The 15,066-nt window shown below is 25.0% G+C and overlaps 3 protein-coding genes across 7 annotated transcripts; 1 reads left to right on the forward strand and 2 right to left on the reverse strand.

The window, feature by feature from the left end:
* Positions 1-834: 834 nt before the first annotated feature.
* Positions 835-6,734, reverse strand: RhoGAP68F (Rho GTPase activating protein at 68F). Of its 2 annotated transcripts, XM_035873426.2 has the most exons (12): positions 6,614-6,734; positions 6,125-6,236; positions 5,898-5,951; positions 5,440-5,547; positions 5,196-5,342; positions 4,739-4,919; positions 3,808-4,026; positions 3,625-3,723; positions 3,301-3,488; positions 3,001-3,201; positions 2,823-2,929; positions 835-2,758 (listed from the first exon to the last, which is right to left on the reverse strand). In XM_035873426.2, exons 3-12 carry the CDS (start codon positions 5,944-5,946, stop codon positions 2,585-2,587), a joined length of 1,473 nt encoding a protein of 490 aa, XP_035729319.1. In that variant the 5' UTR covers positions 5,947-5,951; positions 6,125-6,236; positions 6,614-6,734; the 3' UTR covers positions 835-2,584. The 2 variants fall into 2 exon arrangements, with proteins under 2 accessions (XP_035729319.1, XP_035729318.1); XM_035873425.2 differs by lacking the exon at positions 6,614-6,734 and having other exon boundaries at positions 6,056-6,130.
* Positions 6,655-12,515, forward strand: cGlr1 (cGAS-like receptor 1). Of its 4 annotated transcripts, none has more exons than XM_085659858.1 (11): positions 6,655-6,771; positions 9,499-9,659; positions 9,901-10,026; positions 10,213-10,380; positions 10,570-10,655; positions 10,932-11,079; positions 11,153-11,281; positions 11,379-11,522; positions 11,652-11,774; positions 11,950-12,136; positions 12,278-12,515. In XM_085659858.1, the coding sequence occupies exons 2-11, from the start codon at positions 9,633-9,635 to the stop codon at positions 12,370-12,372; spliced, it is 1,233 nt and encodes a 410-aa protein (XP_085515984.1). In that variant the 5' UTR covers positions 6,655-6,771; positions 9,499-9,632; the 3' UTR covers positions 12,373-12,515. The 4 variants fall into 4 exon arrangements, with proteins under 4 accessions (XP_085515984.1, XP_085515985.1, XP_085515983.1 ...); XM_085659859.1 differs by lacking the exon at positions 6,655-6,771 and adding an exon at positions 8,436-8,577; XM_085659857.1 differs by lacking the exon at positions 6,655-6,771 and adding an exon at positions 9,078-9,438.
* Positions 12,516-12,534: 19 nt separating this feature from the next.
* Positions 12,535-14,417, reverse strand: LOC118444830 (three prime repair exonuclease 2). Its single transcript, XM_035873511.2, has 3 exons — positions 13,316-14,417; positions 13,079-13,245; positions 12,535-12,940 (listed from the first exon to the last, which is right to left on the reverse strand). The coding sequence occupies exons 1-3, from the start codon at positions 13,521-13,523 to the stop codon at positions 12,632-12,634; spliced, it is 684 nt and encodes a 227-aa protein (XP_035729404.1). The 5' UTR covers positions 13,524-14,417; the 3' UTR covers positions 12,535-12,631.
* Positions 14,418-15,066: the final 649 nt, after the last annotated feature.

Consider the following 15,066-nt stretch of genomic DNA (forward strand, 5'->3'; position numbering starts at 1 on the left):
ATATTGTTGTATTTATCATTTTAAAGATAGTATCTTTTTAACTAGATATTAAGTGCAAAATATAAAATGTGCAAATCTTGAGAGATTTTGAATCTAAGAACAAATACATAAGTATCATAAAATGTTGTAAGTTTCATATAATGTTGTAATATTGTGCTACACATGCAAGTATACATTATGCATTTAATGTTTTAAAAATATCGTGTAATGTACATTGTTGTACCTACATAAATTTTTTATTACAATGTCTATTGGTATTATTTTAACTTTTTTACATAATTACATAACAACGACTAAAAATGATAGTTTGTCCATGCTATTATACTTTATTGAAAATATAATTACATATATTTATATTACTAATTTATAAACAGCTTGAATATAAATTATACAGATTTTCTATTATGCAGTGTACCACATATAGAATGAATTTTTTGTATTGCTATATTTTATTTTAAAACAGCAAAGACATAGCATAGATCTATCATTACAATTAGAAGAAACTAAAACAAGTATAATATTAAAAATAAAATTAATTATAATTATTTACAATAATTATTTCTCATCATCATTAGGCACATCAATTAATGTCATATAAATCGATGTATATTTAAATATAGTCAAATTTGAATAAAGGGACATTTAAGAAAAAAAACAACTATAATATACACATGTATGTAATACTTTTCTGCTAATATTTATATTTATTTAGTAATGTATAACATTTTAATTGACGACAACATGGACTTGAAAAGAATTATATAAGAGTTAGATGTTCTTGATTGCAGATCCATACATGAATTGTGCATGTTTTTTTTTATTAGAGCAATAAATTGACTCTATAATGAAGATATATTTGTTAATATACAATTTTATTTTAGTAAATATTAAATATTTTATATTCATGTTTAAACTAATATTATATATTATGTGTATATGTAACACTAATGATTATATAATACATAAAATGCCACAAGGAATGACAGAGTAAATTACTCAATATTAATAGTGCTTTAAACTAATTATGTTATGTTTATACACTTATGCTTGATTACACTATTTGTGATCTAAATAACAAGGAATGTAATCACTTTAGTTCTCTATACAGATATTATATTAGTCTTTTAAATAAAGGAGAGCATATCAATTGAATAGCTCTCGTGTAAATACTTTCTAATGATGCATTTAATGGCAGGATTGTTACAGGAAATGTATATATATATATATTTATAAATCCTAATTAATACATTTTTATACAATAAGAAGAAAATCAATGAAATTCTATACCCTTAGAAAAAGATTATAATACTTTTACACCAAAGACTGATGAGATGGTCAAATATAAAGTAAGAAACACAAACAATAATTCATGATTGTTTGTAAGCATTTTTTTTTATGTATACTTTCTATTGATTTCTTAAAATTTCGTTACAAATCAGTACTGTTCAATAAGATAATAAATTTACACGATTAATTTATTCAATTTGTACATATGTAATTATGATAACAGGATGCTTGATATTATTAAAGATCTACTTTATCATTTCTATTTCGTGACATTGATTTAGAGAAAATTGCTGTATGTAATTTGATGTATTATAATGTTAAATAAATAAACTATTATTATAATGTTTAATAAATTTTATAAAACTAAGTAAATCTTTTTAAATATTGATCTTATAACATTTATTAAGAAAATTGTAAAAATAAATATAGTAATGCTTTACAAAAAAAAATTAAATATGTAAGAAATGGAAAAGTAAATATACTGACTGAATTGTAACCTAGATTTATGAAAAGCACCATATTGTTAGATTGTTTTTAATTAACTATACTTGTATAATTATATTTTACAAATCGAGAAGTGATATTCTAAAATTAGATAATCAAGGCATCCTGTACGTTATTACTCTTTTACAAATCACACGCACATTTATTATATTATACTTAGTCTAAATATATGTCTACATTTTACATATAATATCTAACATTTCCTTGAATCTTTGGTATATGATTATGAAGTCATATAATTATATACATTATCCAGACTGGCAATTTAATATTTAACAATATTAATTTATTATGAATGATAAATATATTCTTTTGAAGATTGTATTGTAAGTGTAAATAAGAGATTATTGTGCTAATTGTACTTCATAATGCAATGAAGTTTCCTATGTTTTACCATCATATCATTTTCATAGATATGATTTTGTGATATAAAATTTTAATTAATCAAAAAATTAGTGAAAAGTTAATTATCAATGCAGCAATAGATATAATATTATTGTTTTAGTATCGCTAGATTAATGCTTTTAATATGCTTTAATATAATATTAAAGTAATTCAGTTATATATATAAAGTGTTATTTGTTGTGCTAACATTTCTAAAAAATCTTCATGGAATTGTGGTACAAAGTATTTTAAATATCTTGCTTTATAATATTAAATTGAACAGCCATACTTAAATCTCACTAAAAACACGCATGTACAAGCACGCAGTTCACATACATGCGCAGATTTACACAATCATTATTAATTTGGTTTGGATATCAGACCTTTGGCTATCACCCATTGTTTCAAATTAAATGATGAATATCTTATCTTGAAATGTAAATAGAAAGTCTATAAACTGATTAATAGGTCCTATCGCAGAAAGAGACATTCCACGTGACAGAGGTGCTCTAACGAGATTTGGGCCAAATACCACTGCTAGATTACTTGATGTCATTTTATTTAAATCACTTCTGTCTATTACCTATTAGTAAATATTGATTAAATAAAGAAAATAATTATATACATATAATTAGTTATTATATTACCTTTGATAAAAATTGTACTATATATTTTAAAAGATGATAATTGTCTTCAGGAAGTTTTTCGAGGACTAATATTTTTACTCTACGTGGTCTCTCATCTTTTGATAATGCTATAAATAAACTCATATTAGTATTTATAGTGGAATAACATGCTAATGATTACTAAGGATTTCATTCTTACTTTGAAATTGTGTTATTTCATCATATAATTCATATGTCATAAGGGGTTCATCTAATTCATGAAGAAATGTTTTTAGAAGAACTGCTGCTATATGAGGATCTCCTTTAAAGTCTGCTTGCAAACCTTGATTACAGTCATGTTGTAATTTTCTAATTATTCCTACATTAGCAGATCTTCTGAATATTCCCTCTGTTTCTAGAGCTGTAAAAAAAATTATACTTATGAATATAGATCGAATATTCTCAAAAAGTATATCAATTCAAAAAATTCTTTGTTAATAAATAATAATTACAAACATACCATCTGGACAATTTAGAAACTCAATACATTGTTTTATTATAGGTGGTATTGGATCACCATTATTATTTTCTTTAATAAAACTTAAACTTGCACCAAATTGTGTTGTACCAACTGGTGTAGCTACTGTACTTTGAGGTGGACTAGTTGGTAAACTTTTTTTATTTTTGCTTATAAGTTGTTCATTGTGCCTAAAAATATTCACATAATTCTTTTAAATACATTATATGTTATTTTTACAATAAAATATAAACTATCCACATTAATCATTTTTAGAGAGAGAGAGAATTTTTACTATTTTTATATATTAAACATAATGGTACTTACTGTAGTACTTGTGAAGGTATAATGAGTTGATCGAGATTAATATATTGTGCTAGTTCTTCTAAATAATTAACATACATCATTTTACGACCAAACTTTGCACTACAGTAAAATAAATGTAATATTATTTGAATACATATATTAAAAATTATCTTACTACATTAAAATTATTAAATTCATAATTACCTAATAGCTGGTTTAAAGATCTGCCAGACAATTCTAATAAAATTGGTTGGATGGACTAAGTAAAGTGCTTTGAGATTCTTTTTATACTTCCTATCAAAGGCTTTATATGCCTGCCATAACCAAGAGAGTGGTGGCTTATTTTTTGAAGTTAGGCCATAATGGAAATAAACAAGACTATAATCCTGTTCTACAAATTTGTCTAATGTATGCATCAAATACCTATAAAATAAAATATATGTTAAAAGATTTTTTTTCTTTCTTTTTTTTTCCATAAAAATAGGAACTTTAAATCTGCCTTAGTACTTTAATTCCTACCAGGAAAGGAGAAAAGGTATGCTTAACCCTTAAACCGCAAGGTCTTTTTAATCAATGCATACTCTTGATTGATATAAAACTGTGTCATCTCAATTTTCAATAACATAATTTGATTTTATAGTAGTGACATAAAAATACAAATGCGTGAAGTATAAAATCTTTACTTACTTTGGACGACACGTGTTTTCACAAGAAATAACAATGCCAACTAGCGCGATCCACGGTTGTTCTGAGAAATACCATATAGTTAAATCCGCGGTTCAAGGGTTAAAAAATGGTTGCAAAGGTACTTGTACCTGTAATTTATTCTCAATTTAGTGTTTAAAAGCAGCATTTTAGTTTGCAATTAATTATTTTGGAATTTGGCAGATGCGAGCTTCTTGTATTAATGTAGTCCATTGTGGAAATAAATGAATTAAAGCAGATTTCTTTAATAGTAGCACTTATAATGGCAATGTGAATTTCATTTTATTATTTCAATATAAGTAATATTATGTAATTTAAATATAATATGTATAATAATAAGTAATGAAAAATTTGTAAAGCTTAAAAATGCACTACCTTGCTCCATTTAATATTACAATGGCATATAAAATATTAAATTTCTTGAACAAACCTGAGGAGTTTGGCATGGTTAAAAGCTTCTTTTCCAATAGGAGGCAATTTACAGGCTGATACTACTATTATTTTACGACCAGCACTGTCATCTCCTACAACTTCTACAATACCATGCCTCGATATATCAAGGTAATCTTCTTCATCGGCTAGTTCTCCTTCTAGTGCTGCTAGGTCATCAGCTGCTCATTATAAACAAATCATAGTTTTAAAAGAATATAAAAATATATAATTATTTGTAGTAATTTTCATGAACTCTAAGGCAATTTAGTAATCACATTTAAACACAATATATAGAATCAAGAAAATTGAATCTAATTTGTTATTAATGCGTATCTTTCTCCATCATTATACCATGCAGTAACAAACTATACAGCAATCTTCATGATTCACCTGCTATGTTCCACCAAATGCCATGACATTTAGTGGCTACTAACAGTAGATAAAAGGTCACACACCAGATTCTATAACTGGAGCATCTACTAGAGCTTCTTCAAAATTCTCTTCAATCGTTCCATCGCTTACTGGACTCTCCAAATAATCTATGCCTGTCACTACTGCACCACTGTTAATCAAATCTAGCTTTGCTTCTAAAAGCTGTACAGCTGAAAATTTATAAAATTATATATAAATTATAGCAAATATTTATTAGAAATATTTTTAATAACTTATAAAATAAATATGTATGTTTTCGTGTATTACCATTATTTGAAGATGCCTGTAGTTCTGTGTCATCAAACTCCAAATTTGGTTCATAATCATGATAATCGGATAAACTTGGATACGGATCTTCAGTCTCATTGTTCATTCCTATTGCACAAATAATCTTTGATTATTATTAATTACACTAAAAATAGTATTAAATAATTAAAAGACAAAGTAAATTATTTATCTGTTCAAAGTTTTTTTATGATAACATTTCGCAATTAAACTCAATAAAATTTTTTAATAATTTAAAAAATTAATTATATGTACAATAAGAAAACCATATATTATATTGATACTAGTTATTATTACTATTACTACATTGCTATTATTTTTATTAAATATAAACTATATAATATTTTACCGTTATACAAATTTTTTAAGGATTATTTTTTTAAAGATTAAAAACAGACATTTGCTTTGACATTTACGAATAGAAAAACAGTTGTATTCACCTGTCAAAGTTCGTGCTGGACTTGGCGTCGCTTGATAGTTTGCTTCCATTTTTGCTAATAAATTATTGGTAAAAGGAGAGCGTTAATATTGAATGTATTTTTATTTTTTTTATTCTTTTTTTTTTTTTTTGTTTTTTTTTTTCAAAAACACAAATTACTTTGTCCTTCCAACGACATTATTCTTCTTGCGCTGTTGAAACGCAACGTATGTACTGCAACGTACTCACCGTCACGCTTTCATTTGTATGCCGTTAGTTAACTCCTAGCTTGGTATCGTCGCTCCCTCTCTTTAGCTCAGTTTACATATACTTTTGTATTCGTCATTGGATGATATAAAATCTATTTTAATAAAAAGAAACAAACATAGGTCAAGCCAGTTGAACGATATATAACATTGAAATATTAGCTAATCAGAAATATGTTCGTTGTTAAAGATAAAATTTCCGTAAAAACACATTGATTGGTTATTGGATATTTTAAGTTATCCAATTAAAAGCGATATTGAAAACTTTCCTTACAGATATTTGAAATGTGTTATAAAATTTTGATTTCATACATTATAAAAGTCATATTCGACTATACGGTAATTATTAAATGAAAATTTATTTTAATGTAGCAGACCTGATTAAGTTTATCGGAAATTAGATATTTTATAATTGTAACAATAAACATTTACTCTTTAGTTTCTTAACTATATATGTATTAAGGCTGTTTACCACTTTTTGTTCAAAGCGTGTTAACTTCTTTTTGTGTGTTGACCGAAGGTATGGACAAAATATGAACTACGAATTCAAGCGGGGAACGCTGACCCCACCATGCCTCTATCATATCGGTGTATAAGCTTGTTGGTATTCCTCATATAACAATTGGTTCGGTAAGTAGAGTAAGTTTAATAGATTGTGAATGCACTTTTTAATCATATTTCTCATATCACTTTTTAATCTCTCATGTACATTTTTTTTTGATAGTAGTGTGCAGTATCGCAATGATCCGTGCTAGATATAGTATCAGTACGCATTTGTTTACGATAAATACATATAAAATAATTAATATAATTGACATATAAGAATTAGTATATAAATCTGCAACAAAAATAAGAATTTGTTCAATATTTTTGTAAAAATAATTAGTGAATACTTATATATTATATTATTTTTATATAAATTTATTCATTTCCACACTACCTATTTCCACTCTACACGACTTCGACTATTACTACTACTATTAATAATATGCTATTACTGATGATAATAATAATAATAATAATAATAATAATATAATATAATATAATAATAAAAATATACTTAAATATTATTTATATACATCTAGATATTATTTTACATTTTATATTACAATAGTAAAAACAATTAGCTTCGACCGATCATGAGTAAGAAACAATATGGAAACAAATACATTACGATCATAAGGTATTAAGCGAAGAAACATTAGCGGACGAAAACAAAAGAAACGTTTCGTATTTTTCCTTATATATCATATTAGATAGGCAGTCATTTGTCAAAATTATCAAGGGCACGATTTGTTGAGAATTCGCGCTCCAAACCATCACGTAAAATGATATATTTTTCCTTCTTTTGTTATCATAAGTTACTGTCATCATATGTGTCATGATGTATACAATATAAGTATATTCTTCTGTTTCTTCTTATTACTGTTTTTATTACTATATTATTACATTACATTTTAATATTAGTAAAAGTAGTAATAATATGAAGTGAAGTCCTACAAAGGAAACCATAAAAAATAGTACTGGGAGAAAAATCTCGTAGATGATGTGAAAACAAATTCATCTTGATCTTTATTAAAAATAATATATGATATATATGTCCATTAATTATTAATTTTTGAAAAATAATCGATAAATGTATATATTTTATATGCATTTGTCATCGAATAAAATTATACTGTTCCTGTGTCCTATCTAGCAAATATCACCGCAAAATTCACATCAGCCATCATTAGAAAAAATAAATATAAGAAATTGGATAGTAATATCTTACTAAATTATCAAATAAGGAAAAAAAGTAAATTAATTCATTATTTTCATTTACATTGATACAATTAAAAAGAAACTACCGAAATTATTTACCTTGAACCTACAATTGCTGGAATTACAAATACAGATACTTGTTAATGAACTATACATTATTTGTATCTTTATCTTATCAGTCAATAAAATCTAAAACTACAAATTTTTCCAAAATTAACATTAATTTAGAAATTCCCTTTAGATATCTTATTATAAACGATTGGACATGTATTTTCTTATGCCATAGAAATTCTCTTTTGCCATAGAATAATATGGCCAAAGTTTATTAAAGTGATGGAATGAGTTACCATAGCTTCTTCATATGAATATTGTGAAATTCATTTTTTTGGATTTGGTTAAAGTGTTAACACTTTACCGACCGTTAGCGGTTCAAGAGCATACGCACGTCCGACCGGCCACTCAGCCGCAGATTCTCCCTGGCGCCAGCTGTTCTTCGGTCTAGATCTTCGCACGGAAGTATCTGTGCGTTTCGTATGCCCAGATAGAATTGTCCGCTTTCTGTTATTATAGGATATATTATAGGATAATTAGATTTAATAAAATGTTTTATTTCATGATATCGAAGATATCGAAGGTATTGAAACAAAAAGCCGATTAATAGGCTATCGGTCGGTAAGCATCGGCAACAAAAAGCCGATTAATAGGTTATCGGTCGGTAAAGTGTTAAAAAAATCTGAACATTAGCTATTTACATAACACCAAGCAACAATCGCTATTTCACGTACATAAAACATACACCATTCAAGAGTGATATGAAAATCAGAAGTGAGGGTAGAGTAGGAGCTTCATCTTTTTTGCCGCAAATTTCAGGGGATGCCACAATACTAAACGTTTTCTTCGCGAAAAATGTCGAAAACAGCGTTTACGCCATCAGGATAAACACAATTAATTCTCGACCAATTTTTATAAACAAGGTCTTATTGTAAAGACCAAAGTTTAATCTACAGCGCGCTCTCGGCGGACTTTTGAAAAAGCTTTGTATTTGTGCATAATACTAAATCTTCGTCTTTAAAATGAGACCTTGTTCACCAAAATCGGTCAAGTTATCAAGATTTTAAAATAAAATAAAATTAACGCAAATGAATAATGCAAATAAAATAAAATTTTATTTACAAAAATTTTTATTTTATTTACGTTATTTATATTTAAATAACGTAATCTTACATTAAAAAATGTATATCTTATCTTTCATACTGATATATATTTTTTAATTTATTAACAATTTCATATCGTGATAGAGATATCAGAAAGTATCAGGAACTTTACAAATAAATATCACTTCTGAAAGTGTCATAAAACTTCATAAAGTGCATTGTTCAGCGTATATAGAGAAATCTTTAAAATATAAAATATTTACAATTTATATTTTAAAAACCGTAACTTTCATATAATCCTTGTGTGTAGAGCTATTGCAATTAATAAGAGATAATTATAATCGATACTGTGGTATATATATGTATATATGAATAATATGTAAGTTAAAATGTATCTATTCTCTATAAAATAATGTCTATGTATTATGTATTTTTGCAGTGCTTATACCTGGATCTATGTTTACACTAAGAATAAAAATATTAATATAATGATGCAATGGTAAATACTATACTACTACTCTTTACTTAAAAATTTGCCCTCCAACAAAAACATAAATTATTCATACACCTCTTATGATAATAATAATAATCATAATGGAGGTTTGTATTATTTATTGACTAGTATTTACGAACATATATTATAAATTTGTATATAATAAATACTTATAGATGTTATTTACTTTCTGTATAAAATTCTCATATATATATTAACTATATATTATATAATTATATATATCGTGTGTTAATAATGTATATTGTAATCTTATATGTAAGTTTTAAAAATTAAGATTCTCTTTAATGTATTCTTTATATGCTTAGTATTTGTTTCCTTTTTATATAGGATAATTATATACCAGAAGAAAAAAAGAAATATTTTGTTAATGATAGAGTATTAAATGCTATAAACAAAAAATTTGTGTCTTTGCCAAACTATGAAAAAAAAGCAACTAACGAATATTTACACCAGGTATAAAATTTCACATAAATGTAATATATATTTATGTAGATTCTTTTTAATGTATACATGCATATATATATTTTTTTTTAAGAAATAATTTTTTTATATATATTATATATATTATATTATAAACATTTATATATATAATATTTATTATGGTCTTACATATAATTTTTTAAAATTAAACATGAATAGGTCATTGATGGAATACTTGAAAAAATGAAAGAAGGTGCTTTTTTCAAGAAAGTATTTAAAAGAATATTATTTGTTGGTAGTTACTATAAAGGTACAAAAATTGGTGTACCTGAAGAATTTGATATAAATATAATAATTAAACTACCCATTAATTATGAGTTTGTGGAAGTAAGATAGTTTTTTAATTATTCCTATTATTTAAATTCATTCATAAAAAAATACATTTTTTTATTTTTTAGATATACTTTATTTTATTAATATATTAGAAATATACTTCTAATTTATATAATACATTACTTATTTATCCTTCATTTTCTTTAAGTGTTTTAAGTTCTCTAAATATTTTATTATTATTAGATAGAACTATGTGAACATCCAGGTTTTATTAAAATATATTCTGGCTTAAAACAAAATGAGTTAACTTGTGATGTGAAAACAGATAGGTAAGATAAGTTATAAATTAAATTTAATCAGATAGTGCTAGTATTCTATATAATATTATTATATATCAGATGTATAGTATTAATAAATAATAAATTATACATTTTTTAATTGGATCAATATAAAAAATAATTGCAAATTGTAAATTGATCTAAAAAATTACTAACATTTTGTAACAATACGACGTTCTTCAAAATAGTTACTATATTTTATATATGATTTTCATTACATAAAAGATATTATTATAATTTAATTTATTTATTTTATTCTGTTATTAGAGTATTAAAAAGTTTACTTGATCAGGATATGTATATTGATCAAAAAAAATTCCGTGGTTGGATGGAAGGCATTTTAAGTAACACTATACAAAAATTACCACTGATAAAAAATAAATATTTATTTAACATACAAAATACTATATATATGGTATGTAAATAGTTCTTAAATAATTTAAACGTTAAAATATTTATATATAAATTGAAAATTTTATACATTATAGATAAGAATAACCAAAAGTGGCCCAGCATTTACATTTGAAGTAGAACTTCCAAATGGCAAAACAATAAACGTTGATTTAGTACCAGTGCTAGAATTTTCAAAAAGTGTACCATTCATAAATTATAATTTGGTATTTAAAAAACTGTTTATATAGATGTTGTGTATACATATACATAATGGTATCATTTTATATTTTTAAAGCAATTAATAATATTTTATATTTTCAGAAACAAAATTGGCTTGCTGTACCAAAATGTTTTCAAACAAACTTTAAAATAAGACACAGCTGTTGGAGAGCATGTTTTTATGAACAAGAAAAAGAAATTCTATCTAAAAATGGACAAATTAAACCAATAATAAGATTGATGAAAGTATTTGATATATATATTACTATATATATTACTATATATTACTATATTATATAAACTTAAATATAAACTATAAAAAAATATATAGATATGATATATGTGAACTTTAATGAAATGATATTATCTTTTCAGAAATTAAGAGATACCGAAAATTGGAAAAATATTGCTAGTTACTATATAGAAACAATAGCTTTAAGACAATTGCTGTATAACAAAAATTTTGGAAATATATCGTATACACTTTCGTTTATGGAGGTATTTATATAGTTATACAAATTTTTGAATAATTAACTGTTTGATTGTAAATTTTGTATCATGTCGAGCGACTGCATTTGTTTGCAGTTAAACAGTACTATTATTTTATTTATTTTCATTCTACTTCTACTAAATATAATCTTAATCAAATAATGGAATAATATCATACTTATAGATGTTAACATACATGCATACAACTCTGATTAATAAATACTTACCTTATTACTGGAACAAAGAACTTAATCTATTGTGCAATCTCAATCCTGAAGAAATAACAAATATTTCAAATCGATTGGGAAGAATCATTAACAAAATTTATACATCTATAAAAGATGATCCATATATCATTGCTTTCTATATCTGTAAGTTTAATACATCCAGATTAATAAATGAACTTATCTCAGGTTTTTATTCAACTGTTTCTCTTTATTGTTATGAATAATAATTTTTGAAAAAATGAACTAATTGAAAGTTATATTTCAATTAATTTGTTATACTTTTAGTAAATCCAGAAGAATACAAAGAATTAGTTTCTGAGCTAAATAAGGAACCCTTAGAAACAAAGGACAATGAGAAGAATTTGTGCATGATACTTTAATGATTATATTTAATATGAAGTTTCTCTCATAAAACGAGTTTTTAAAAAATTATAAGTTTCATCTATATACACAATATATAATATTATAATTATTTTATATAAAAGAGCGAAAGTTATATATTATTAACGATAACTTTTAAAATAATAATAAAATTTATATTTACATAATAATATTGATCTGTATAATAATAATAATAATAATAATAATATAATATAGATATTATAAAATTATAATTCTTTAGAATACTTTTCATTATTTTCATTTCATTGTATATAATGGTAATGCATTTTTATCGCACCATTCCACAAAGTATTCTGCAATATAATTAGCACAATGTAGCATATTAATACAATCACCTTGTGCTATATGATTGTTTTTTGCTGGGACTTTTAATAAATGTTCATATATTGTTATTAATTTAAAATTGTTTGGTTTTTGGAGTATATTAACTTTTTCCAGGTGGTTTTCCATATTTAAGATTTCAGTATCTTCTATATAACTAACATTCGTAAAGTAATCTTTGAATAAGAGTAATGTATCTACACATAGAATATCTTCTGCTAAATCCTTAAATGAGAATGAGATCTATTTCAATATTTCCCTTATTATATCTAATCATATAAACAATACGTAGAATTATAAATAAAACAATTTTTTAATATAGAAAGGTAATGAAACAAATAAGAATAGAAAAGAAAAACATACCTTATTAAGGCATTTTAATTCCCACAAAAAAATGGGGTAATCAAATCTATTTCCATTATGAGCCACGAAACATATTGGTTTCGTTAATGTATCAAGGAAAATATTAATCATATTATAAATTTTATGATTAAATGAAGATACATTTCGTAAACATTCATTATTTAATTCTATTTAAAAGTACAAACGTTAGATATATATTAAAGATTATATTTAAAAAAAAATTTTAGTATCACTTACCTGTTAAAATCTCTACATGCTGAGGAATAGATGTATTAGGATTAACTGGTACAGTAAGAGTTTGTAAAACTCTTGGAATTTTATTTTTATTGAGACATATATTGTCTCGAGTTACAGCTACAAATGAAAATTCTGTAATTCTAGGCATTTTATTGCCCTTAATAAGACCTGTTGTTTCAATATCAAAAAATACAAATGTTTTAATCATTGTAATAAAACTTAAGATTATTAGATTCTTTATACAATTCCTTTCTAATGATAGAAATGGGAATGGTTATAATTTTTTATTAATTGTACACATGCGTAATATTATTACATATATACACGTCGATTAATGTATATTTTTAGTATATGATTCATATATAGTTGGTTGAGACGCACTTGCACTACTCATCGATATTAATATATTTTCGAGATCGTCGGCATTATTTCAATATCACGTTGACATTACGTGATTATCCCGATAATGTCGGCAGATCATATGTACATCCGATACATCGTGTATTGTAATACCGATATCGCCGCCAATACTGACACTATTTTATCGGTATGTGTACGCCTGCCTTAAGCATACTCCTGATGACCAAACAATACCAGGAATCCAAATGTTTATAACAGATTATATAGGGGGACCGGAAAGTAATGTCGCTTTCTTAAATTCGATAAATCGAATAAATCGAAGTACACAATAAACTGACAAATGACAATCAAATATCGACATGCGCAGAAACGACATTACTTTCCGGTCCCCCTAATATTATAGTCTTAAGGTGCGTATCCACTTGTTGCGTATCCTCATGTATCATTTTTCTCAACCGTATCAATGGAATGAACAAGCGTTGAGTATCAAAATGTGATATGAAGATACGTCAATGAAACCGATGGGTCATTTGTCGGTTTTTCATCGTCATATCAAAAGAATCTTTTAGAATCATACAATTGAGTGAAACTTTACTTCACGCGAAAGGTCATATCTTTTGTTTTCATACGAAATGCAATGATAGTATGTAATGACGAGGGTACATAACAAGTGGATACGCACCTTTGCGATGTACATTTTTTGAAAACCTATTAAATTTTATTTGTTCCCGATAATTGGTATATAGCGATAACAAATTTATCATTATAAAAATACATTAGAATAATATTTAATATAAATTTTAGAAAAACCATAATTAAAAGGAAGGTAATGTCGAAGATGATGAAGGTAATGATTAATAGTTATTAAAAATAAAATGACTTCATTACAAAATATATACATTCCGTTCAGTAAACTGAAAATCAAATACAACAGTCGAATTTAACCGTTCGAACAAAATTGTTTAAGAGAAACTCTATAATGGACTACGTGAAATAAATTATTTAAAAAAAGGGATATCTATTAAAGTATATTTAATGATGGGATCTAAAACACTTTGAACGCTTTGAAAATGATTCGAAACTTTAAAATTGTTGATATAAATTTCGAAACTTTAGTTAAGTCGAAATGTCTCGAGACTTTTTTGTCAATTTTGTTGCTCGAACGATAATGGACTCATATTATAATATTTGAGAAGAAATTAATAAAAGATTCCAGATTTATCAATACTTTTTAAATTTCAAATCAGAATCGATGTGATTCGAATTTGTCATTGAAAGCAATGAAACAAATTCGAAGCGATTCAAAGTGTTTCAGTTTTTATCATTAATTTAATTATATCCCATTAATATGCCTTATCATTCCTTTGTCAATGCTATTAAAAGTTTTAGAG

This window comes from Vespa mandarinia, chromosome 10, assembly GCF_050613455.1.
Source record: "Vespa mandarinia isolate Hongniang chromosome 10, ASM5061345v1, whole genome shotgun sequence".
NCBI classification, from domain to species: Eukaryota; Metazoa; Arthropoda; class Insecta; order Hymenoptera; family Vespidae; genus Vespa; species Vespa mandarinia.